The 24,588-nt window shown below is 35.8% G+C and overlaps 5 protein-coding genes across 5 annotated transcripts; 4 read left to right on the top strand and 1 right to left on the bottom strand.

The window, feature by feature from the left end:
- The first annotated feature begins 583 nt into the window (after positions 1-583).
- Positions 584-4,149, top strand: LOC145592830 (protein PIN-LIKES 2-like). Its single transcript, XM_081649334.1, has 2 exons — positions 584-1,947; positions 4,105-4,149. Exons 1-2 carry the CDS (start codon positions 584-586, stop codon positions 4,133-4,135), a joined length of 1,395 nt encoding a protein of 464 aa, XP_081505460.1. The 3' UTR covers positions 4,136-4,149.
- A 101-nt stretch (positions 4,150-4,250) lies between these two features.
- Positions 4,251-6,813, top strand: LOC145592832 (uncharacterized). The gene is made up of 7 exons (XM_081649335.1): positions 4,251-4,423; positions 4,698-4,769; positions 4,871-4,938; positions 5,115-5,253; positions 5,720-5,800; positions 5,888-5,980; positions 6,314-6,813. Exons 1-7 carry the CDS (start codon positions 4,283-4,285, stop codon positions 6,401-6,403), a joined length of 684 nt encoding a protein of 227 aa, XP_081505461.1. The 5' UTR covers positions 4,251-4,282; the 3' UTR covers positions 6,404-6,813.
- Positions 6,814-7,520: 707 nt separating this feature from the next.
- Positions 7,521-10,482, top strand: LOC145592829 (pentatricopeptide repeat-containing protein At4g02820, mitochondrial-like). The gene is made up of 2 exons (XM_081649333.1): positions 7,521-7,912; positions 8,820-10,482. The coding sequence occupies exons 1-2, from the start codon at positions 7,562-7,564 to the stop codon at positions 10,074-10,076; spliced, it is 1,608 nt and encodes a 535-aa protein (XP_081505459.1). The 5' UTR covers positions 7,521-7,561; the 3' UTR covers positions 10,077-10,482.
- Positions 10,483-13,247: 2,765 nt separating this feature from the next.
- Positions 13,248-15,542, top strand: LOC145592828 (uncharacterized). Its single transcript, XM_081649332.1, has 7 exons — positions 13,248-13,401; positions 13,709-13,782; positions 13,926-13,988; positions 14,078-14,125; positions 14,235-14,288; positions 15,122-15,179; positions 15,284-15,542. Exons 2-7 carry the CDS (start codon positions 13,738-13,740, stop codon positions 15,322-15,324), a joined length of 309 nt encoding a protein of 102 aa, XP_081505458.1. The 5' UTR covers positions 13,248-13,401; positions 13,709-13,737; the 3' UTR covers positions 15,325-15,542.
- Positions 15,543-16,630: 1,088 nt separating this feature from the next.
- LOC145592827 (uncharacterized) lies at positions 16,631-22,663 on the bottom strand. The gene is made up of 7 exons (XM_081649331.1): positions 22,319-22,663; positions 21,180-21,317; positions 20,311-20,511; positions 19,339-19,435; positions 18,189-18,292; positions 17,353-17,404; positions 16,631-17,147 (listed from the first exon to the last, which is right to left on the bottom strand). The coding sequence occupies exons 1-7, from the start codon at positions 22,540-22,542 to the stop codon at positions 16,932-16,934; spliced, it is 1,032 nt and encodes a 343-aa protein (XP_081505457.1). The 5' UTR covers positions 22,543-22,663; the 3' UTR covers positions 16,631-16,931.
- Positions 22,664-24,588: the final 1,925 nt, after the last annotated feature.

Genomic DNA, 24,588 nt, shown 5'->3' with positions numbered 1-24,588 from the left:
TTTGGAAAAAAAATATCTCATATTAAAACTAATACATGTAAAATCAGTGATTAGTTTAACCATCATACCCTTACTAATTATAAAATCGAGTGATGAAAAGAATTGAAAATGATAACGACCCAACTACTATGAATGGTTTTTAGTTAAAATTGTGTCGTATATGCTTATTTATGACCCTATGAGGTGATGATTGGTTAGACTATACGATTATACTACTCTATTAATTATATTCGAATGGATGGAAGCTCCTCTTAATTCTTATAGCTTAAAAGTCCCTTTTTAATGTATTTGTCCTATCATTCCTAAGCCTTTTCAAGGTTGCCATAGGAATATTTCTCTGCTACTTTAATTTGAAGCAGTCCATAAAATGTTACTTGTTGTCCATTTCCTTTTTATTCAGAAAGACTTTAATTCCATTTGACTTAAAAATGTTGCTTATTATCATCTTCAACCTTAGCTTAGCTTGCTGAGCATGTATGCCCTGATAATCTGATACTTATATTTTTTTGTTCTCCCTTTAACATTCTCTTTGTTGTAGGAAATTAAACTTGGTCGTTTCGAAATTTTTGTAATAATTTCTAAAATGGCTGAATCATTGTTTTCTTTGGTATATCAAGAAAAGAAGAAAAATGGGAGTTTATATAGTGCTATAATACCATTACTAAAGCTTATTTCCTTAACCTTAATTGGTGTTCTTTTAGCACATCCGAAAGCCAAACTTGTACCAAGAGCTACATTTAAGCTCCTAAGCAAGCTTGTATTTGTCCTATTTTTGCCCTGTTTGATTTTCACTAATTTAGGCCAATCTATCACCTTTAAGAACTTCACCCTTTGGTGGTTCATCCCTTTAAATGCCGTTCTCTCAATCGCTATAGGCTCGTTCTTAGGGTACCTTGTAACCCTCATATGCCGCCCTCCACCTGAATATGTTCGGTTTACTGTGATCATGACCGCGTTAGGGAACATGGGAAATCTTCCTTTAGCTATTATAACCTCGGTTTGTCATTCAAAGAATCATCCCTTTGGAAAAGATTGTGAGAAGAATGGTGTGGCCTATGCTTCTTTTGCTCAATGGGTGGCTGTTGCTCTTGTTTATACCTTTGTTTATCATATGATGGAGCCTCCTTTAGACTACTATGAGGTTGTGCAAGAAAGCGATTTTGAGAATGAGATTCAAGATGAGGAATATGATATGATTATTCGCGATGATAATGAGCTAAGTATGCCACTTCTTCATGATGCAGAGTGGCCAGGGATGGATGATAAAGAAATTGATTACTCTAAGACACCCTTTGTTGCTCGAGTCTTTAATTCTTTATTGTTTGATTCCCTTATATCACTACCCGAGTTAGGGACACTCGAAGAAGGCCAAGAAAATGGTGATCTTAAATCAAGAAGGTGTTTTCCAGAGCCAAAAGTGGTAAGAAAAATCAGGATTGTAGTAGAACAAACACCAATTAAGCACATTCTTAGCCCTCCAGTAGTTGCTTCTTTCTTAGCCATAATTATTGGTATGGTGCCTGAGCTAAAAGGGTTTGTTTTTGGTGAGGATGCCCCTCTTTCTTTCATCACCGATAGTTTTCAATTCATGGCTAATGCAATGATGCCCTTTGCTATGCTCGTGTTGGGTGGGATGCTAGCCGAGGGTCCAGAGGAGTCTAGGCTCGGTGTAAAAACTACTGTGGAGATCATTGTCGCGAGGCTCTTGGTGCTTCCTTTAGCCGGGATTGGAGTGCTTGTTTTGGCTGATAAGTTAGGTCTATTGGTTGAAGGTGATCAAATGTATAGGTTTGTGATTTTGCTGCATTATGTTACACCTAGTGCTATATTACTTGGTGCTATTGCTAGCTTAAGGGGTTTTGCAGTGCAAGAAGCCTCAGCGCTTTTGTTCTGGCAGCATGTACTTGCTGTTGTTACAATTTCTGTGTATATTTTCGTGTTTTTTAAGTTTCTTCTCATGTATTCGCTAACTTAAGAGTTTTTCAGTTTTTGTTAGAGATATGCATGGGAGATCAGAGATATTGAAAATATATTGATGTGATATAACGTCCGATATCTCTAATATCTCATCTCTTACAGGTTGTAAGTGACAGACTAAAATTGTGACTTTTGTTGTAAAAGCATATGTATGTTGGGGTGATTGTATATGACTCGTTAATATAATTATGAGTTGCTATTATCACTCTAATTGCTTACCCCTTCAACTTTGATATGGTGGAGATGGCAACTTGAGGGTTTGATTAGTCCTAATTTTATATGATTTGTCACATAAGATTTGGCTTGAAAATGACGATTCCAAATCATTTTGGAAAAAGTGAGAAGCGCACAAAACAAAGCCTTCATTATGGATGTATACAACCAATGTGCATTGCTTTTGTGAGTGTTGAGCAACTAAACGTGATTTGCTTTTATAAATATCCATGATTTTTTGTTGATCATCTTTTATTGGAATAAAAAAGATTATATTTCCTCAATTTGATGTTATTAGTCAAACTATATTGTAGCTAATTTTTTTAAATCTTTCAAGTCGGTAAATTGGATTTGATCAAGGTTTTAGATATAATCCTTCAAAAATTTTACCAACTAATCTAACTGACATCCATACATTTTAGTACATGTTAGAGTAATAACAAGCCACATTTATATGCATGTCATTGTACTCGTTATTTCAACACCATTCAACCAACAATCAACTTCAACTAAATGCGAGCTAAGCTAGTTATACTCGTATCATTTTAACAAATGTAGATAAAGGCCTTGTTTGATAAAGAGATTTTTGAAAAGCTTTTAACTTATTGAACACTATTAGAGGTTTGACCATTTTAAAAAACTACTTTTGTTGTTTGGTAAATAGCTTGTTAAAAGAACTTTTTAGGGTCAAAAAGCTCTTTTATAAATAGGTATTTATCAAATATTTTGACACAATCAACTATTTACAACCAGCTAGTCAAATCATCTAATATAACGAGCTAGTCAAACCAGTTAATACAATCAGCTATATCAACCAGCTAAATGCTAATTACCAAACAGGATCAAAAAATCATTGAATAGATCAAAATTTGACATCAACAATATATAAGTATGTGACTATTATTTTCGAACGGATACAACAACTTGAATCAAATTGGGCTAATTGACCTTAAAAGACAAGATCAAACAAATGAAAGCCCAAAATTTGGAGGAAGCAAACCGTCCACATACTCCACACCACACTTGACAGGGTTGGAACCGTACGCAATGAGAATTCCAATCACAAATTCTGTTATTACATAATTCCCCCAAATTCCGTTGCTTTAAATCCAACTTTATTCAGAAAACGATTGCAATAACACAATTATAGAAAGATTCGTTACTCAAATAATGCCTTCCTTTTTTCCTTACTTCTGGTTTTTGTACACTCTTATTTACTCGTAACATATAACAAGAACAACACGAAGAAGAAGATGAAGATTGTAGGAATAGTAATTTCTGGGCAAAGAAAAGAAAACTACTATTTAAGGAAAGATGGAGTATAGATAATAAAATCCAAATAATACCTTGCTTTTTTGGTTTGTTTAACATAATTCAAAGATAACTATTTCAAGAAATCATCGCTTGTAAGTCTTATTCTCTCTCTCCCCCTCCCTTTAATATGCTCTTGCATGCCATTATTCTTCTCCTTCCTTCTTCATCAATCAATTTCAAAGGTGGGTTCTTTGATTTTTTTTTCTGGGTTTGTTCTGTTTTTATTCCTGTTTCCCGGAAATTTTGGATTATGAGATTAATCAAGTGAATGAGTTGTATTAGTAGCTTTGTTTCTGACATGGGTTCCTTGTAATTTCAACATATGTTTTTGGAACATTTATTGTACGAAGAATTAATAATCTCTTATTTATTGATTTTCGTGTCATATTTTTGGAAGAGTTAATGAAGATTAACTTATATGGAGTGTTTTGTTGTTGATTTGCCCATTAATTTCTTGCTGATATGATGTTGTAAATTTAATGCAGGGATTTGCTAATGAGTTTGGGAGATTGTTGATGGAGAAGACATTTTGGGTGTCAAAATTACTTACTTGATTAAGGAGATAATAGTGTAATGGTGGTGTAATTTATGTGGATTGAGATTAAGTTGTGAAAGTACCTTGCAAAGCTAGTTCCTTCTGGTGTTGAACAAGTTTGGGAAAAACATTGTCCTTGGAGATTTCCCTGTATGTGCGTATGGACATTTTGTCCGTTGATTAATGAACTAGCTCGTATTTCCTATCAAAGTAAAAAGTGTAAACAAGACAAGAATTGTAGTTATGGAGACAAGTTTTTCATTTGATAGGATGGATGCAAATGATGGGTCATTCCCTAGAAAATTAGCTCAGTGTAGGATTTGCCATGATGAAGATGAATCGTCGAACATGGAAGCACCATGTGTTTGTTGCGGTAGCTTGAAGGTCGGTATAATGTCATGTTATAGTTGATTGTTGGTGTGTTCAATTGAATTTTGATTTGATCATGTGTCTTGTTACTTGTGTATGACTGAAGCTGTGAAGGTGTTTGTATTGCCTTGTTTACAAGAATGTTCTGATATGGAAAGAAGTTTTGTGTGTTTGATAATGGTCAATATATGGTGTTCTTGTGTTTTGATTTTTTTAAAATGCTTTATATGCTTGTGTAATTTATGTGTTTAGATCTTCCAATCGAACCATAATGTCTAAATCATTGCAGTATGCTCACCGTAGATGTGTACAAATGTGGTGCAATCAAAAGGGTGACACTGTCTGTGAGATTTGCTTGCAGGTTCGCTCTAATCTTCTCCAATTATTTCTTTGTGGTCTAGTCTTTTGGTTAACTGTCCACTATATTTAGTATTAAGTCTCTTCAATTTTATGAGGTTGCAGCCATATAAGCCTGGATATACTGCGCCACCCCCTAGATTGCCCTTTGCTGTCATTCCCGTGCGTTTGAGGTACCTCTTACCTCTATATAAATACATGCCAAGAGGTCTTGTTTATTGTTTCTGAGAAACATTTATATTGCTATATTGATAAGCACCCTGTATCTCTGAGATTATCCTCTGAAAAAGCAGAATTGCTGGCGCAAAGCAACTAGTAGTAAATTTAATATTTCTGCTAACTTCTGTAGGGAACCTTGGGAATTTGCAACAAGTAATCAATATAATCATCCATCAATAATTGCTGCACAGAATTTCTTCGATCATAGACTTGATGACTATACAGCTCCCACTGCAAGCATAATTTGTTGTCGGATCATTACAGTCATAGTAATCCCTCTTTCTCCTTGCTTGGTTTTTGCATATCTAAACTTTTTTGAACTGTTAGCATAATTCTCCTATCACAGGAGAGTCATTATTGAGGTTATGGAGGATCAAAATTCTACATTTTACTAGTTTAATTATGTGCTGCCTAGAATTTTGATTGTTATTAAAATACAGCAAACTGTATAATTCATCTCGGATCCTTACCTCTACTGTCTAGTTGTTCTCCCCCCGTCCTCATCTTAAATATGTAGTTAAAAAATGTCAATACAGTAATCTCCAGTGCAAGTGATGAATCTTCTGCAATGAACCTTTTTATCTTTTCTTCTGCCACCATATTCAGTGGGAGGAATGCAGTGTTACGGAGTATATTTACACACCTTTCTTCATGTAGCTTTTGTCTACACGGAAGAATGACGATCATTTCATGCATTGAGAATGACTGATTTTGCTTTTGTTTCTTTGTAAGCAGTTTATGATTTTGGTTGTTCTACGCCATACTCTTCCAATTGTATATAGTGGTGCTGGAGAATACTCTTTTACCTTATACACAGTGAGTTACCTTCTTACTTCAGCCCTTTTACCATTGTGGTGGTGTGGATATGTCAGTATAACATTCAGATTTTTAAACTACTTGCAGTTATTGATGCTGAGGACCATTGCTATTCTTCTGCCGATGTTTGTCATGCTTAAAGCATGCAGTATTATACGCCATCATCGGAGACACCGACAGGTCAGTGAAGTATGCATGAAATCACTTCTTCAGTCTTTCAGATGTGAAAGCTTTGCCTTCTTTCACTTGTATGGAATCTAATCTGGAGTTTGTCCATTTCCTTTTTTTCCCTCAACTGCTCTAGATTGTACTTCAAATTTGAAACATTTCGTTGCAATCTTATATTGTTTTGTTTCAAATCTAATTGCATGATGCCTTAGTAGAAAGATTATATGATCACTTCTTTGGCCATCAATCATTTCAGCACTTCTTTTGCCATGTAGAATCTGTGAGCGATAAGAAGATTGCAGATAATTCACAATGTAATAATTTTTTTCCTCTTTTACCCTACAGACACCTGCAGCATTTTATCACGCTTCATCAGATGAAGAAAATGAGCTAGCACAGCCGCAGATTTCAGCTCATGTTATCCGCATTCAGTAATTTACATGATGATCATCATCTGAAAGTGCAGACCCTCACTTTGGCAATTTCTGATTCATCATAACATTCATAAGCGCCTGACCAATGTCAAATCAAATGAATGATATTTGTCAAACCGAATGCACTTATTCTTGGATAAAGCATGAATGGGGTTGTCAAAAGTGCTGTTGTGGTCTTGTGGAAGTCATTGAGGAAAGAAGGATGTCATTTCTTCAGCATATGACTTCATTAAAGGGAAATTGTATCTCGCGTTCAGCAAATGTAAATAGTAGTATCTCAGTCTCTGTATATAAACTCATTTATAAGAAGCTCTTTAATCTCAGGCCTTTAATGGTTAGGAAAATCCAAAAATCAGGTTGGAAAAGGTTCAACATGCAAAGTACAAGCAGTCAAGCACAAATGTTGCTTTGGCAATTGTATAACTCCAACACACCCCTGCCCCTAATTCTTCAACATTGCATGATACCCTAAATTGTAGCAAGTCATTAATCTAGCTAGCTAGCAGTGAGCAATGGTAAACCACCAAGAATGGTTGAAATTCGTCTATAAATTCTAACATACGTAGGTACAAGATAAGTATTTTTCTAATCATACGCGTAGGTTAGAAAAAAGGGGGATGTGTGTGAGGGCTCAATAATCCACATGTGTGACTAGAATACATTCTTCATAGGCAATCGCTTCACATGTGATACATAGGCTATTACTCGTAAAGAGAACTGAGGTTTAACTCTCGACTTCACTTTCCTTTGTTCGTAATTGGGAGGAGGCGGCTTCTAATCTATGTCTCTTTCTAATTTTAGGACGCTTATAATTTTCCTTAATGGGTACCCCTTAAATTTGGAACTTCGGATAGTGGCCGTAGTACAAGTTATACTCACTCATGGTTGGTTATCAAATACAATATCAACTCAGTCTTAATCAAATTCAATCCAATCTATGATTATCGCATTTTATACTGTATATGTTATGACTTAAACCCTATGTAAAAATCAAATGAAGGAAACATGTCAATTTACTACGAGTATAAAGACTACAACCAAAAACTCGATACCATATAAAGAAAAAGGCTGAACCCAAACAAAAAGCTCACTAGTCTACTACATCAGAACAAATTTTAGTTACCCAAAACTTAAACCTCTCTTTGCTGAAGTATTAAAAATGCTACAACGCCGCATCGGAGCAGCCGCCATTTCCGCCGCCCGCCGTTTTTCAGCGGCGGCTGAGGCTTTACCGGCGGAATCTTCCGGCGAGAAAACCTCCGTAACCACAGCAGCAGAGGCTTTGACGTCGGAATCTTCCGGCAAGAAAACCACCCCAACAACCTCTTCTTCTTCAAGTGGAGGCAGAGATACACTGGGAAGAAGGCTGCTCGCACTGATACACCCAAAACGCAGCGCAGTGGTCACTATTCGTCAATGGAAAGAGGAAGGTCATACTGTTCGCAAGTATGAGCTTAATCGTATTGTTCGTGAGCTTCGTAAACTCAGGCGCTTCAAACATGCCCTTGAGGTTTATCTCTCTCTCTCTCTCTCTCTTTTCATATTAGGGTTTATCTGGGGTTTTAAAAAAAAATGATTTTGTGTTTTGGGTTTTTTTTGTAAGTTGAAATTGGTTATTTTTGTTAAAATGACTGATGGTTGTATCTTGTATGTATTAGATTGGAAATTGCTTGGAATTTGTATGTTAATATAGCATTGAGACATTGATTGAGCATTTGGATGAAGTAAACACTTGGAAATATATGCAAATTTTAATCAATTGATATATTAATCTGTGATAAACTGATATATATGGGGTTATGCCAATCTAGCATCATCATTTCTAGAATTTGCGATTGTTTTTCCACACCCTATGATCCTATTTGACGAGGAATCCGTTTTCGTGAACAATCACGAATCCTACAAACACCTAGGAGCACCGGTTGGTGTAGGAATTGGTAATGAGGGTCGAAAAGGGGTGATAGACGGGTCAATTTGGATTAGCAGTAGTGAAAGAGTGGATTAACTTGTCAATTAAGTTGTTTGATACTTTGATGAATAGACAATAGCTAGAGAAGATTATCAGGATTCAGGAATGCTGCACTCCCTAGAGATTTTTAGGAAGAGCAATCTAAGAGGGAATTTTTATTTCTTTAATCCAGTTTTGGGGTTTCTAATGTTTAAGGGCAAAGGTGTTGCTTTCTGATTATAGTCAGAGCTGTGTCTTGTTTGTGATGGAACATTAGATTTATGAGACGAAATGAGGTAATTGTATAAATGTATAACCTTTAGAGAAGTGGTGAACTAAATTTTAATGTCAGCTTGTGGTGTTGTATATGCTTAGGACTTACAAGCATTATTTCATGAACAGAAATTTTTCGTGTATCTGAAGATATGATGCTATATTATTTAGAGTTTTAATTCATTTAATTGCTTAGATTAGTGAATGGATGAGAACTCAAGAAGATATCAAGCTGTTGTGTGGAGATTATGCTGTTCACTTGGATTTGATTGCTAAAATACGCGGCTTGGACAGTGCTGAGAAGTTTTTTGAAGATATACCTGAAACAATGAGAGCTGAACCTACACTTTCTGCACTGTTGCACACCTATGTACAGCATCGTGCCTATGATAAAGCTGAGGCGCTGATGGTTAAGATGGCAGAATGCAGTTATGTGAGCTCCCCCCTTCCTTATAATCACATGATGTCCATGTACAAGGAGATAGGAAAATTGGACAAGATTCCTGAGCTGATGGAAGAGTTGAAAAAGAATACAAAACCAGATATTGTCTCATACAATCTGTGGTTAACCACATGTCAGTTTCAGAACGATGTTAAAACTGCAGAAAATGTTTTCCTTGAAATGAAGAAGGCCAAAATTGAGCCTGATTGGATAACATTTAGCATACTGACCAGTTTGTATACTAAGAAGGGAATGAATGACAAAGCCGAGTGTTCTTTGAAGGAAATGGAGAGTAGGATCTCCCGCAAAAATCGTTCTGCATATTCTTCTCTTATCAGTTTGTATACAAATTTAGGAAAGAAAAATGAAGTCTATAATACATGGAAGAAGATGAAGTCAGTGTTCCGCAAATTGAATGATTCAGAATACACCTGCATAATAGCTTCCCTCATAAAGCTCGGGGAACTGAAAGATGCTGAGAAATTTTACGATGAGTGGGAGTTAGTTTCTACAAGTGGTGACTCCCGTGTCCCTAATTTACTCGTTGGAGCCTACATCAACACAAACCATATGGAAAAAGCTACTGAATTTTTTGATCGATTTACACAAAAAGGCATTAAGCCTAGTTACACCACTTGGGAGCTTCTCACTAGTGGTTATCTTAAACTTAAGCAGGTAGAACAAGTTCTTGACTGTTTCAAAAAAGCCATCACCAGTGTCAAGAAATGGGAACCCAATTTGACATTCATCGGTGAGATTTACAAGCTTTTAGAGGAGCAGGAGAGTATTAAGGGAGCTGAAGAAATGCTTACAGTGCTTCGTAATGCTGGGTATGTAACAACAGAGATCTACAACATGTTGCTCCGAACTTATGCAAGTGCTGGGAAGATGCCACCTATAATTGAAGAAAGGATGACAGAGGACAAGGTTTTGTTAAATGAAGAGACCAAGGAACTCATCAGACTAACAAGCACGATGTGTGTTGCTGATGTTTCAAACTGTTTATCTTGAGCTTTAGCAAACTTGGTCTTTTTTTTATATTATAAATGCAACAAGCAAAGAAATGTCGTGGTCACGGCCTAAATCAAGTTAAAAGTTGGAGTAATGCTTCTGGCAAGGTCACTGAATGTGCTTGAATTGAAAGCATCTGCAGCAAGAACAGTTGATTGATCAGCATTTGAGGGCTGAAAGAGTGCATGACGAGGGCTGAAAGAGTGCATGACTTCTGCAGATGCAGTTGAAGATGGGTATTGAAAGTTTGGTACTCGAGCTTCATGCTTTATTATATTTACAGATCTATGTCTATGCTTTTAAATACATGTATACAATCAATACAATACTCTAGTTATCTGATTGAGAATTGCTTAAGCTACTGAATGCCAATTTTGATGGTGAAACTGAAGTTTGGACGATTAAATCAGTGGTATTATTGACTGATGATCTTTGTTCGATTACTCGCATCATTTCTGGCTTAATTTGGTCCTTTGTTCTTCATCTTTACATAACTGCTATTGTTCAATTTTTATATAAGTAGGACTAGCTACCATTGGATTTTCCAACAGGATCCAAGAAGAGAATCACTTATGGTTTCCTACTGAATGATTTCAATCCGAGTAGAAAATGATTTGTGGATTTTCCAACAGGATCCAAGTTGACGTTTTTTTTTTTTTTTTTTTTTTTTTTTTGAAACCTCCAAGTTGACGTTTTGTATAACTACAAGGCTGTATTTTTAATGATCCTTTCCTGATTTCAAGTTTGGAAAATCCGATTTTTTTTTTATTTATGTATGCAACCGAAATTTTTTTTTTATCTTTCTTTTATTTCAACTAGAAATCAATCTTCTATTTCACTTTTTTTAATCAACAAATCAAAGAGCAACAACACGCATAAGGTAATATTCAAACGTGCACTATTGAATTTAGAGTGCTCCCACCACTTTTTGGAAACAGGGGCTTGAGTGTTTGACCAATAACTTTCAAGAAGGTTAAATGCTTAAGTTATACTCTGTAGTACTCCGTATAATCAACGAATATAATCGTATTTAACAACATACATTATGAACTAACGTCTGTTAAATATACACCTTTTGTCTCAATTTATTTGATAATGAAGCAAATATAAATCAAAATTATTGTGTATAAGTAAGTGTACCGTTTGTCGAATTTGGCTCCTTTACATCTTTCGGCAGCAGCAAAATTGGTTGTTATTAACTCTGTTCTGGTAGCTTCTCTTAATCATGTTCTCTCGGTGTTCAAGATTCCCTCTTCCATCACAGATAAAATTAATAATCTGCTGGTTCGATTTTGGTGGAAGTCGAATAACCAGTCTCGAGGATTGGCTCTTGCCCCTTCTTCTCTCTTGTTTACTCCCAAAGGAATGGGTGGGTTGGGTATTCGACATTTGGGTCTTTTTAATTCTGCTCTTCTAGCCAGACAAGCGTGGCGTATCATCCGGAGTCCACAGCTCCTGGTGTCTCGTGTTCTTCGGGCTAGATATCCCTCTTTGCTGTGTCTTCACTCTGAAGGTTGTATTCGCCGTCCTTCCTGGGGTTGTCGTAGCGTTCTTCACGGTCTTCAGATCTTAAAGCCTGGCCTTAGCTGGAAAATTGGAAATGGTTCACAGGTTCGTATTCTTCAGGATCCTTGGGTGCCTGACACTCAGGTTCACTTTAAGGATTCTCTTGCTGGATCGGTTCAGTCGACTCTGGTGTCCTCTCTTTTAGATCCCACTTCTAATGATTGGGATTCTACTTTAGTCCATACTCTTTTTCCTCCTCCTATAGCTTCCAAGATTCTTAGTCTTGAACGTCCTCCGCAATTGATGGATGATTACATTTACTGGAAGTACACTAAGGATGGGTTTTTCTCCTCCAAGTCTGCCTATGCTCAGTTAGTTCCCTCTTTACTGAGTCCTCACCCGGTCAATCCTCCTTCTCACTCTCTTGGTTGGAATAAAGTCTGGGCTTTACCTATTCTTCCTAAGTGGAAGATTTTCTTATGGAGAATCCTTCATGATGCTCTCCCTACTGCGGATCTGTTACGTAGGAAAGGCCTCTCGGTGGACCCTTCTTGTTCTTTCCGTCAGTCAGCTCCGGAGTCCACTGACCACCTCTTCCTTCATTGTTCTTTTTCTTCGAGGCTTTGGCTTTGTGGTCCGCTGGGTATTACAATTCCAGCGCCTGATGTTCCTTTCAAGCGTTGGTTCGTTTCCTTGGTGTCCACTGTTATTTCCTTAAAGGATTGGGAAGGTCTTGATTTGATTACTTCATTTACCTGGGCCCTGTGGGTTTGCCGCAATGATGTTCGTTTCAATCACATCTCTTGTTCTCCGCATTTAGTGTTTCACGTTGCTCAGAATTGGACTCGGCGGAGTATGGCTATTACAGACCTTTCCCCTTTGGTTCACCTTCCTCCCCCAGGTTTTGGTTCCCAAGTTCATTCCTTATATCTAGTTGGGAATTCCAGCATTTCCCCGACGGTTGGTCTTATTGTGGATGGTGCTTGGGATTCTCGGGACTGTAGAGCTGGTCTTGGTTGGTATTTTTGTTCTCTGCAGGATGACGCCAGTTTAGGCGGAGCTGCTCGTGCTTGTTTCACTCTTTCTGCCTTTCAGGCAGAATTGCTGGCTTGTCTATTTGGTATGCGTATGGCTATTCGTCGTGGTTTTGATCGAATTTTGATTTATACCGACTGCATGCTCTCCATTTCTGCTCTTCGGTGCCAATCTAAGGATATCTCCACTGTTTGGATTCAGCATCAGATTCGTGATATCCTTCCCTCTTTTCAAGTTTGCTTACTGCAGAAGGTCTCTCGGGATATGGTTCGGCCTGCTCATAATCTTGCTACGTCGGCTAGGAAACGTCAGTTAGTTAGTTATCAGTTTTAGTTTGTTTCTTTTCGAGTTGATCTTTGTAAAAAAAAAAAAAAAAAAAAAAAAGGTAAGTGTACCATAAAACATATATCATGTGGTAAGATGAATATAATTTTGTGGTCATTTTAAAGATAGTCCATATGACGACTCACCTTTTTTTAAAGCCGTTATATCGAAAACGATTGTATCAATTACGGGTATCAAATATTAAAATAAAAAAGTTAAATTCGAAATAAGACCCATTGCATTTCATCAGCAAGTCAATAATTAATAATTTTGTTTATTGTCAGAAGATCTACAAAAATAAAAGATAACTTCACTTTTTTCTAAGAAAAAAAAAAAAGGAAAAGACAAAAAAATTAAACAGAGGTTTTACATAAGAGAGATAGATAGATACAGAAGATTTGCTGCTGAGGGCGCCATAGCTTTTTGGACAGGGCAAGAACATTGAATTTGAAAACCCCAGGTACTTTCTTTCATTTTTCTGCATTCAATTTTTCAGATGTACCTTCTTCTTGTATAATTCATTTCTGGGTAATTTTAAATCAAGTTAGATTAGGGTTTGTGCAATTTTTAGAAATTTCACCCAATTGGATTTCATTGTGATCTTGCTATCCTGAGCTTTGTTTTTGGATTGATCCATTTCAAGAACACATTATTATATGGTGATTGTTTTTAATTTTGGTATTATTGATGGTGTAATTGTTACTGTTATAAATTTCCTCAAAATTCGTTTGATCTTGTATTTATATGGGTTGAGATTGAATTTTCAGCAGCAGAAGATATCAAGGAGTAAGAAAAGATGGAAGAAGATGGTTCTAGGTCAATGCCATCTACTCAAGAGCAGGTTCTCTGAGCCCATTTTTATTATGGTTTTTTTTTTTTCATTATTATTTTACATTATCTTCAATTTATTGAAGATCAAATAAATGGGTTTGATTTTTTGAGTTGTAAAATGTTGAATTTTTTGAAAATTATCTGAACTTACAGGAAGCAACGCTTAAGAAAAAGTATGGAGGAATTGTGCCTAAGAAACCACCACTCATCTCCAAGGTATAAACATGTCATTTGGAATATGGGAATCCCTTAATATCAATGTGGTGGATTTTATTAGATGAACTGAAGCTTTAATTTTATCCCAGGATCATGAGAGGGCATACTTTGATTCGGCCGATTGGGCTCTTGGGAAGGTACCTTCTTGCACTTTAATATGTCCCATTAACTAGCTTTTTAGTTTCATACAAAGATCTTATGTTCTGACTTCCAAAACCTTTTTAATGCATTTTTTTGGTGTCACAGCAAGGCGTAGAAAAGCCTAAAGGGCCTCTTGAGGCACTTCGGCCTAAGCTGCAGGTATTTGTCAAACTTCACCTTGTGAAATCCCTAATGCAATTATGTGAAATTCTTACAGTATAAATATGAATGATTTGTGCTGTTTCTTTGTTGCTGTTAGCTGTTACTTATCCTTTGCAGCACCCTAAGAACATTGAGCTAATCCCTATGTGGTACCCTAAGGAACTTGAGCCAGATTTTGGTTTTGAAATTTTAGTCGTGTACACTACATACCAGACTAACAATGTTATCAAATAATGGTGACCTGACATTGATATCCTTATTATTTTAATTTATTTTGTTGTTGCTTGTTCGTTGTGTGCTTTACAACGTATGAAATTTTAGTTATTTTCTTACTTTATCAAGTTAAAATTTGTTATACTTGCTTCTTTTGAACCAAACATCTGCCAGCTAATTGAAAGCCTTGCATTGTGTTTAGCCTGAACTTTGAGATGGTTCTTGTAGCATTTGGATCATCGAATATATTTTTAGCAGCAAACTAATTTGGGGAACTATTGACCACGGTCTGTTTGATAGTATTGAACTATAGGCTGTAGTCTATTCTTTAAGGATCTTATGCGCTTAAAACCTAATTACTTCTTGATGGGGGGTGCTACTATTTTGGCTGTAGTCTAGTTACTTCGAGAAATCAGCTAACTCAGCTGAGTTCTTAATCTTATGAGATGCCTTTTGTATTATATGTTGTTTCTTAGTGACCTTGAAATTATGCTTGATTTCTTTGTTCTTTGTAATCCCTCCTCAAAATGATTGTCAATATAGCTGTGCTATTCAAACTATCAAGTTATTAGTAATCTGGATGATGGTGATATCTCATATTGTCTCTGTCTATGCAGCCCACTCAGCAACAAACACGGTACCGTAAATCTCCTTGTGCTCCAACAGATGGTGAAGGTAAGTGCTACATAAAAATCTTGCTTTTGTTAGTGATGCTATGTTGTTTGTACATAGGTTCTGTACTGAGCTGAATTTTCATGTTCCATTTTTTGTTGTTGTAGATGGAGAAAATGCTGCTTCTGAGGAACCAGCTTCTACTTAAATGAGAACACACTGCAGCTTTTCTATATTGCTCATTGTTACTCGATCTCTTTAAGATAAAGTGTAATGCTCTGTTGTTTTTACTTAGAATAAGACTTTCACAATTGACTGAACTGCACTGCACAATTGTGTGCTTATGCTTCAATCGTAATTTCTCTTAGTTCCATGGTTATTTTTCTGATGTGGAACATTCTTATATGCAGTAGAGTAATAACACTATTCCTGGACTAATCCAGTTATTATTGAATTGAGAGCTTTACATACAAATTTACGTAAGTGAGCTCATGTATTGTTCGTGTACTGCTTTAGTTTACGCACAAAGGCATTTATAATTGCGAAAGAAACTGCAAACTTAGTGCATTGTGTCAAGATTTCCATAATTTTTTGTCTCATGCTCACGTCTATATGGCAGCTTGTCTTTCCCCAAAGAGAGGGTGATTTGAGACATTCATATGGTAGTAGGTTTTTTTTGAACAATGTCCTGCAGGACAGTAGATTAGTAGATTAGTAGGTTAGATCCGGTGCCATGTACGGTTTTTCAATCTTTGTCACAGAGTATCATTTTTAAATCTTTTTTTTTTTTTAATCTCAAACAAGCTACTTACATTTTTTTTTTTTTTTTTTGAATACATATTATATTGCTTTCTTCAGTTTGATGGCATTTTTCTTTTCAAATATGATAATTTTTCATTCACCAACTATGTTAAGTTGAAAAATATATATAAATGTATAAATGATGTTAAGGTTATTTACAAAATTACAAGTTTTGAATAAAAAAAATTCAATTTTTTACTACTTAATTACTAAATTAAGCGTGTCGAGTTCGGGTTAACAGGTTATCGTTCAACCCATTTATATAATCGGGTTATGCGTGTCGGTTTGGGTTGAAAATTTCAACTCAAACCTAACCCATTTATTTTCGTGTCGGGTTAGTGTCGACCCAATTATGTAAACAGGTCAAGAATTCTTGACCCAAACCCGTTATTTCATGTCGGGTTCGTGTCGAGTTATCGTGTCGTGTCAGGTTTTGACAGCTCTAACTAGTTCTTATACTACTTAGTAAATATTCCGTACCATTTTACTGAACTCAAAAGTAACCTTGCACTCTTTAAACTCAATTTGTTTGGGCAGAACACAAACTGGTAACATTTTATCCACTAGGCAAACAAAATTTTCATGGCGTAAGAAATTATTTCTGTGAACACTACAGTACAAGAGGTTGCTTGACGTAGGCTTATTTTAGCACAACTGCACAAGCCTAGTATTTCTAAGTTGTGAACTGCACATATATGTGAAAGAAAGGGAAATAGAGAGACAAATTCACCCTCTTTGATAATCGCGATTTAGAACAAATAATAAATGGAATCCAACAGGTTCAATTTACAGGGCATGCTTTTTACAACATTAGACTTCCCTTGTGTTAAATTTGACGATCCACACAAGCGAAGTTGTTAACTCGAAAATGTTTCAACCATTGAATTGTAAACAACTTCAATCAATTCGCAGGCACTTTCATTTACAGTCAATATTTTGCCACCCACAAACTTGAACCATATAATAATATTAAGTTAGATGAAACATAGGCCGATATTAAAAATCTACTGATCTTCAGTTGCGGAGAAAAGCTACTGTAGCAACACGTGATCCCTCGACTCCTCCAAACATGAATGTAGGATAAGATCGTATATGGTCAACATATTGGAAAGGAGCAGATGTTAGAGCACCTTGGTCTAGTGAGGTGTCTGGTTGGACAGCAGATCTTTGATTAAATCTTTCTACCTCTTGCATCAACTCATCTTTAGTACTGTTACACGATGTTACAACCTGCACAGTTCATGGAAAGAAATCAAGCATAGAATAAGAAACAAGCAGGAGATCTTCAAAACAAGGTCAATCAATAAAAATAAAAAAAAAAAAAAAAAATCGTTGTTTCTTTTACCAACAAGGACCATCAAGAGCTAGAAATAAGTTTATACTCCTATAGCAAATAAAAGAAACCTTGGCAATAAAAATAGTAAGCAGAACTTACTAGTATTCCACCAGGCGCTACTAATTTTGCAACAGAATCCCAGTACATAAGCCTGAAACAAGAAGGCGAGTATGGGTAATTGTAGCTCAAAACAACAAATCTCAGTCAGTGTCACATAAAACAAACTGAATAATTGTAATGTCCTAATTGCTAATGTACTGCATAGGATTAGCAGTACTATGGGATACAAGACTACTAGTACAGTGATCTACTTGAGAAAAACTCTGTAACAAAATATGAAGTTAGCCATTCACCAGTTCTTGAGAAGACAAGGTATACAAAAAGAGAGGAGTGGGTTATTGAAAAATAATACTCTATGAAGTTAACAGTTGCTCATCAGCTCTCTAACTCTTGAGAAGATTTAAAAAAAAACTAGGGATTCTTATGCATGCGATGCGCGCAGATGGTTAGCCCTTTGAGGAGAATTATTATTGGTGGCCTTTTATGCCTTATGCATATTTGCGTGATATTTTATTATATGTATTTGCATGGTAATATTCAAGTGCTTATTGAGACGAATTGAATAAATTAAACAAGTCATCACACTAAAATTAATTTTTCTAGCCCATATATAATAAAATTAATTTAGAATACTTTGTACAAAGTACTCCGTATTAAATAGTATTTATATTCCAAATAGAAAAAAAAAATGGAAAGAGTATAAGATCTTTAAATATTGAAATAAAGACATATAATTAATCGATGCAAGAGACAATTTTAAGGCTTTTGAATTCAATGGGGACAAATATGTAAAAAACATTTTTAGAGATATAAATGTCCATGCACTATTCATAAGAATTTTTTTAAACTTTTTATAAGGTAGGGATAAAACCAACCTTTTAATAGGGCCATCAGGATGCAGGCCAATGGCATCCAAGGTTCCTTTATCCATCACAAGCTTAAACTGTTTTTCCAACTTGGTATCAAGAACATCATCAACCTGGGTTAAAACATTGAACAAAATAGTAAGGCTAGAGCATTGCAAGGTCATATATATTTTGTAATTAAACATAGATAAAGGTTCACCATAATATTGATGATGGTACAGCCGTACAGGCATAGGAAACAAGAGTAGTTCTCACCATCGAAGTAAGATGTTGAGACAAACTGAATCCAACTTTATAAAACCTACACAGGTACCTAGGCATACTATCTCTGTTTCCAGTTTAATTCAACAATTTCCTTTCTGGTCTATTTCAACTTCTATAATTATGGCACCATGGGCTCCCCATATCTTTCCTCATCCATTCTATTTGAAACCTCTTCCTAAATTAATGCAGCAAAATGTCATAGTAACGAAAATTTGGAAATGGAGGGAGTAATAGACATTGACCTATCTAGCCCTCTACCCCAAAAAAGGCAAAAAAGGGGAGAGAGGTAAAAAAGATGCCCCAAAACCACAGATTCCTTGAAAAAGGACAATTAAGCAAAAACAAAAAGAGAAAGGGTACAAGAGGAGGATTGTGAAGTGTGTAAGTGCTCTGTAGTTTCAATACAAACAGTACACTAGGCCTGCCCTGCATGAGACAGCATATACAATGGAGAACTACATACAAAAGACTAGTAAAACACATATACATTCAATCTTGATAAACCCAAGCATTAGTATTTAAATTGTTATGACTGAGTGGATACCCAGCTTTTGCTAGCTCAGTATAGGAAAAAATAAGTGGAGAAACAGCTAAAGATCTCTCTCTCTCTCTCTCTCTCTCTCTCCCTTTCCCCATCTCCCTCCCCCTCTCCCACTCTCTCCTTCTCTCTCTCCCACCACCCCCCCCCCCCTCTCTCCCCCTCTCTCTCTCCCCCTCCCCCCCCCCCCCTCTCCCCCGCCCCTTCCTCTCTCTCTCTCTCTAATACTACTAACAGCTAAGCTCAACAGATGTTGCAGATTTCTCCTCCTAATCCTAATTATGTTTGCAAATGTTATTTGAAAGCATAAAATATTTAATAAACCAGCTGATGAAACAATTTGAAATAGAAATTTACCGAGAAAGCAATGCTATTAAATCCATCCCTCTCAGCAAGAGCACGAGCAAGGCCTATAGCCCCTTCACTGTAGTCAACGCCAGTCAAATTCGAGAACCTGAACCACACAGACAAAAGGCAGAGTCAGCAAATCTAGCAAGAGGGGGAATCAACCGTGCATGCCTTTATTCTAAAAATATAAAAAATGGTACTCTGCATGACAAGCAACAAAAATCCTTTAAAAACACCACTTATTCCTCTCTTTTGGCTTTTACAAGAAATAAACTTCAAACCACTCACAATCACCGTGCTCTCACTAAATAACTTATAACTCATATTTCCCAACATATCTTGAGAAAATTCTAAAAATGATGAGTAATTGTACGTTCAGTATATATTAAGATGAAAAATAGTAGACCAGGAACTACATTAATCCCATAGAGCTTGCACAGTTAGTGAGAAAATAAATAAATACAAGCATGTCATCATCCCACATGATTTTTATTTATTTTTTCTCATGAGAGAGAGCATACACCAGTAACCAAACCAAATTGACCAGCACAGATTTGCAGAACAAGCTAGCCCCAACTATCAATCATCCAGGAAGCAGACATCCAATACTCAAATTTCTAATCAATAAGCTTATCTCCTTTCACAGATAGCATCAAACTCAATACTTGAGCAAGTTAAAATTAAGCATTGAATTCCACAGCATAGATTACCACCAAATATTCTGAGCATATTAATCAAATCCTTGATTACAAATAATAAATACTAGTGCCTATTCATCCAAGCAACAGTAATCAATGTGTCAAATTTCTAAATTTTTAAAAACCAGAAACCCAAAATTGCGAATCATTCCCATTGCAATCAATTTCCATACATAAAGAACATTAGGAGCATCAAACCAAATAGACACATTACTATGGGTGATAATCAAACTAGAGTTTAGGTAGTGCAAAATGTTGGAGACTAACAGTATGCAATTAATACCCATGCTTAGCAAGCTCTTGTAGAAGCAGACCGTTGCCAGTTCCAAGGTCAAGTACGCTCCAACTTGACAGGTCATGAGCTGCATGATCATCATGTTCCATCTTGTCATCACCAACATGATTTAACAAGCGACGCCGAGAAATATCAATGCATAAATTCTTTGTCCAAGAAACAACAGTATCCATGACTTCAGGTCCAAACCTGACAGCAAGTAGCAGTGAGAAAATAAATATATGACATCCAAAATCTCCAATCTAAATAATCTTCGCCTATGAAAAATTGGTTTTGTCTCACATACAAAAAATCTACCAATGGGGTGAGGTGGGGTGGGGGTAGAGACTATTTTCAAAGACAGAAAAAATTCGAAAGATACTTTAGAGCTTATGTTAGAAGAATCTATATTATATTTCTATCTACTAAAGTGAAACCTTTGGTAGGGAGTTTCGCTTCTAAGTCTTAATTTTTATTTATTTTTTTGTTATTAATTAAAAATTAGATAATTTTGAAAGTCATTTTGGGTCTAAGACTTTGTTGTTGTTCAAAAATAATATTTCCTCTGTTTTTTTTAAGTTACCAAAATTATTGAACATACCAAAAATCAAAGGCTTGAAACTATCGACAAACAATACAGTCATCTGATTGAATGTTTTCAGAGCAGTATCATAGGATACTATAGCTAACTATAACAAGACAATTAATATCTATGCTGGTAACTCACAATAAGCACAACCATAGCATAATAGAGCAATTATTTTGTGATGAATATACAAGCATAAGTAGTGAAAGGCTGAAAGCATGTAAATGAATTTTCCAACTAACATCAGGAAATTTTTCTGCAATATTTACAGAAACATGACAACACAACGCACCAAATTTCACCAGCATGGCCATGCTGGCGGAAATTCTCAAGCTCGTCAGAATATGTCGCATCCCAATAGCTCTGAAGACCAAGCATTGAGGCTATCCCATCACCATCTTCTGCGTCTTTCTCTGAATCCTTATCTGAACTGTCACTCACCAAAGGAACAAAATCCAATTTTTCGTTAACACAAACAAACAAAAAGAAATTCAATTCAGCAGATAGGCAATAATTGTTCCTGTGAAGAGAAAAAAAAATTATTAAGATGATTTCAACTAACTATCGCAAAAACCTGGTGTAAAATTAAATAAAACATCAAAGGTGCAAAATGTTAAAAGTAATGACAAATGACCTAATTAACCTAAGGGAAAACTCCAATAAAAATATAGCGAATAAATTTCAGCAAACAAACACTCCAATCACCAGATACATACATCAATTGCAATGAAAGGAGCCTAACTAAACATGATAGTGACAGATCAATTTAGCAAAATAAACCTCAATTCAGACAGTTTCAACCAACAAAATATGCTATCAAGCCAATAAGTGATCAGACAATAATATTTGATCAGAAAAAACAAATGTCAACGAAAACGAAAAGCAGAAAGATACCTGAAGTAAATGGGAGAGCAAGATAAACTTCAAAACGAAATTGATCAGAAGTCAGAACACACATTTGAGCAAAAAAGGATACGGGATTACGGAGTAACACATTTTGCAGAATGCAGACGTTGAACACAACAAATAAACCTAATTCACAACAACATTAACTGTTTGATTAAGCAAATCCACTGATAAATATGTCTGGAACACCAAAAGTGGAGAGGAGAACACCAAATTAATCTAACATTCAATATCAGAAAATAAAATGCTCGATTTTGCATAATGCTGACATTAATGACAATGAAAAATTAGCTAATTACACAGAAAATTAATCTGATTACACAAATTTCAACAAAAATCAAAGGAATCCAAAATTTTCCAGCAAATAAATACTCATATCGCAAACTACATAAATCGATCACGCCGACAACAATATAAACCCTAATTGCACAAACACCTAATCAAATTACACAAATTCAAAAAAAATTGAAGAAACACCTAATATCAGAAGAAAATCAAAAGGATAGAAATCGAAAGAGAGAGAACCTGTAATCAGAGGAAGGGCGGAGGTTAGCGGCAGCGAGAGCTTCGGTAGCGTCAGCATGACGCTGCTCATCATCCAAAGTACTACCATACTCGCTCTTAATAGACCAGGAATCGGCGGCAATAGAACGATCATCGTCGGAAATGAGATCTCCGGTGACCGGAGTTCTGGGCTGCTGAGGAAGCTCCGCCGTATCTTCCGCCGGAGGAAGCTTGATTCCCGCCATTAATGGAGAAAAATCGGGATTTCGGGGGGAAGATAGAGATGGGGGAGAAAAGAAGGATAAAACCCTACAATAGAGGAAAGAGAAAATTGATTGGATGGAGTATCCGGTGAAATGGAATGGAATGGAAACTCAGTCTTGATGTTTGACTAATCCTTATATTTTGGACCCACGTTTACATACATGCTTGGAGGGAGGGTGTTAATTGTTTAACCCATTTCGTAGGAAGATTGATTGATTGATTCATTATTTGATTAATCCATCATTCTATATGTGATTACTTGCACCCAACTTTAATTCACAAATTGAGGATCATTGAGTGGAGGGACGGTTTGTCCCTGCATCTTCTCTCATAAGTGAGTTAGGTTGGATTCTTATCTCATCTCTCCTGTGATATCGATTTATTGTAATATAAAAAAATTAATAAATAAATAAATAAAAACTTTGATTTAGAAGTATGAGTGTATGAATACTCGATTTTATGGAAAATTAATCGACTCATTGTTTAGATGCTTGGCTTGTTCGATTCAATTTTTAAAAAAAATATAGTCAATTTTAGGTTAATTAGAGTTCAGGTCCAATAGCCTCCCTTTCAGATAGCGAAGGGATTATCTACGTTGCACCATCAACCGACTGGACCTCAGGCGCTTACCACAAGGAGAGGAAGCTCCTAGTCAACCCGTCGAGGTTGGGAATAAGGTGAAAAATTACGGCAATCATATGTATAAAATTAATTTTTGATGAATTCTGGTGATGGAAACGAGTTACTTCTGATCTCGCACGTACTACTAAGTGTTTATTTATTGATTGTTATTATGTTATAGCAGTCATATATTCATATGTTGTGGTATACTGAATTACTGGTAGTTTCTGTTTTATATGACTTTTTTGTTCTCTTTGTTACTATGGAGTACTCAATTTTCACATCCAATAAGAAAAGTTTCAAATGACAAATAAAGGAGAAATTTGCTTTAACAAATTGTGTGGCTAGTATAAAGGAGGCAGCCAGCAAAAACTAGATAAGGTTGAGTAAGAAGAAAGGTGCATTACGTCTAAAATTCCACATTCCATATTCCAAACTTCCAACTTAACAACTGTAATAACATAATAATCCATTATTATAGATTTATAGCTTGATAAAATGATACTCATGATCAACATAGATAGAAGACATTAGAACCGACGCACGAAACATGGGCCCGTTAGTCCACAACTAGTAGACCACAACATCAGACAGGCCCAACTGGAAAACTGTCCATTATACACACAATGGCCCACTTATACGGTATAATACAAATGAGTACTAATAGTATACTTTTATGTACTATGAATCCTCACCATCAACTATGGCCCACCGGACCCCTACTGTGTTTGAACCACATGGTTCCAAATGTGTCATGGTCCCATGTAAATATGTAATGTAGCTCAAGATATGGAGTCATTAAGTTGTGTGTTTCAATGCTCTTTCTAGGAAAATGCTAGTTTGGTTTGAGGAATTGACCTCCTCATAAATTTGATGAGGAAATGAATAGGACCACCTGTGGTTCTTTAAAGTTTAAGGTTAAGACCGCAATTTCATGTTTCTAGATTAACATTTCCAAATTCTAATGCATTTCTCATGGTCGTTATTGTATATTGCGTATGAAATATCAGATCCACCTCTTTTAAGTATATTCATCATTGACCAATAAAAAGCAAGCTAAGAGTACATTCATCAATAATTTTACGTGGACCTAATCACTAGAATGTTGCACTGTTTAAAAAATGATGATGATGTGTACTCTCTCTCTCTCACCGAATATTTTTGAAATAAATCTATGTTTTGACCAATAACTAATTTTCACTCGCAATTAACGTGAAATTTTAGAGAGGATACAAATAATTAACAGGATCAACATGTATTGTTTATATCGAGGTATTTTCAAGATTTTACCTAGGTTATGTGAGGGCATAGAAATATATGGAGATGACGGTGATAAGCCGATAACTATAGACAGCTAAAATTGAAGCAATTTTAATGGCTTCAATGAAGAAATTTTATTTTATACT

The sequence above is a fragment of the Chenopodium album genome, chromosome 18 (genome assembly GCF_948465745.1).
Source record: "Chenopodium album chromosome 18, dcCheAlbu1.1, whole genome shotgun sequence".
Taxonomy (NCBI): domain Eukaryota; kingdom Viridiplantae; phylum Streptophyta; class Magnoliopsida; order Caryophyllales; family Amaranthaceae; genus Chenopodium; species Chenopodium album.
The sequence above is the reverse complement of the archived record's forward strand: the minus strand, read 5'-3'. Positions and strand labels throughout refer to the sequence as shown.

Excerpts from the sequence above, each read along its gene's own strand:
- LOC145592828 (XM_081649332.1), top strand. The coding sequence starts at position 13,738 with ATGGAAGAAGATGGTTCTAGGTCAATGCCATCTACTCAAGAGCAG. Across the intron at positions 13,989-14,077 it reads AACCACCACTCATCTCCAAG|GATCATGAGAGGGCATACTT; the intron begins GTATAAACATGT and ends ATTTTATCCCAG. Across the intron at positions 15,180-15,283 it reads TGCTCCAACAGATGGTGAAG|ATGGAGAAAATGCTGCTTCT; the intron begins GTAAGTGCTACA and ends TTGTTGTTGTAG.
- LOC145592832 (XM_081649335.1), top strand. The coding sequence starts at position 4,283 with ATGGAGACAAGTTTTTCATTTGATAGGATGGATGCAAATGATGGGTCA. Across the intron at positions 4,424-4,697 it reads TTTGTTGCGGTAGCTTGAAG|TATGCTCACCGTAGATGTGT; the intron begins GTCGGTATAATG and ends AAATCATTGCAG. Across the intron at positions 5,254-5,719 it reads GTCGGATCATTACAGTCATA|TTTATGATTTTGGTTGTTCT; the intron begins GTAATCCCTCTT and ends CTTTGTAAGCAG.
- LOC145592829 (XM_081649333.1), top strand. The coding sequence starts at position 7,562 with ATGCTACAACGCCGCATCGGAGCAGCCGCCATTTCCGCCGCCCGCCGT. Across the intron at positions 7,913-8,819 it reads GCTTCAAACATGCCCTTGAG|ATTAGTGAATGGATGAGAAC; the intron begins GTTTATCTCTCT and ends TTAATTGCTTAG.
- LOC145592830 (XM_081649334.1), top strand. The coding sequence starts at position 584 with ATGGCTGAATCATTGTTTTCTTTGGTATATCAAGAAAAGAAGAAAAAT. Across the intron at positions 1,948-4,104 it reads TATATTTTCGTGTTTTTTAA|ATTAAGTTGTGAAAGTACCT; the intron begins GTTTCTTCTCAT and ends ATGTGGATTGAG.
- LOC145592827 (XM_081649331.1), bottom strand. The coding sequence starts at position 22,542 with ATGGCGGGAATCAAGCTTCCTCCGGCGGAAGATACGGCGGAGCTTCCT. Across the intron at positions 20,512-21,179 it reads GGCCATGCTGGTGAAATTTG|GTTTGGACCTGAAGTCATGG; the intron begins GTGCGTTGTGTT and ends ACTTGCTGTCAG. Across the intron at positions 19,436-20,310 it reads CAAGAGCTTGCTAAGCATGG|GTTCTCGAATTTGACTGGCG; the intron begins GTATTAATTGCA and ends TGTGTGGTTCAG.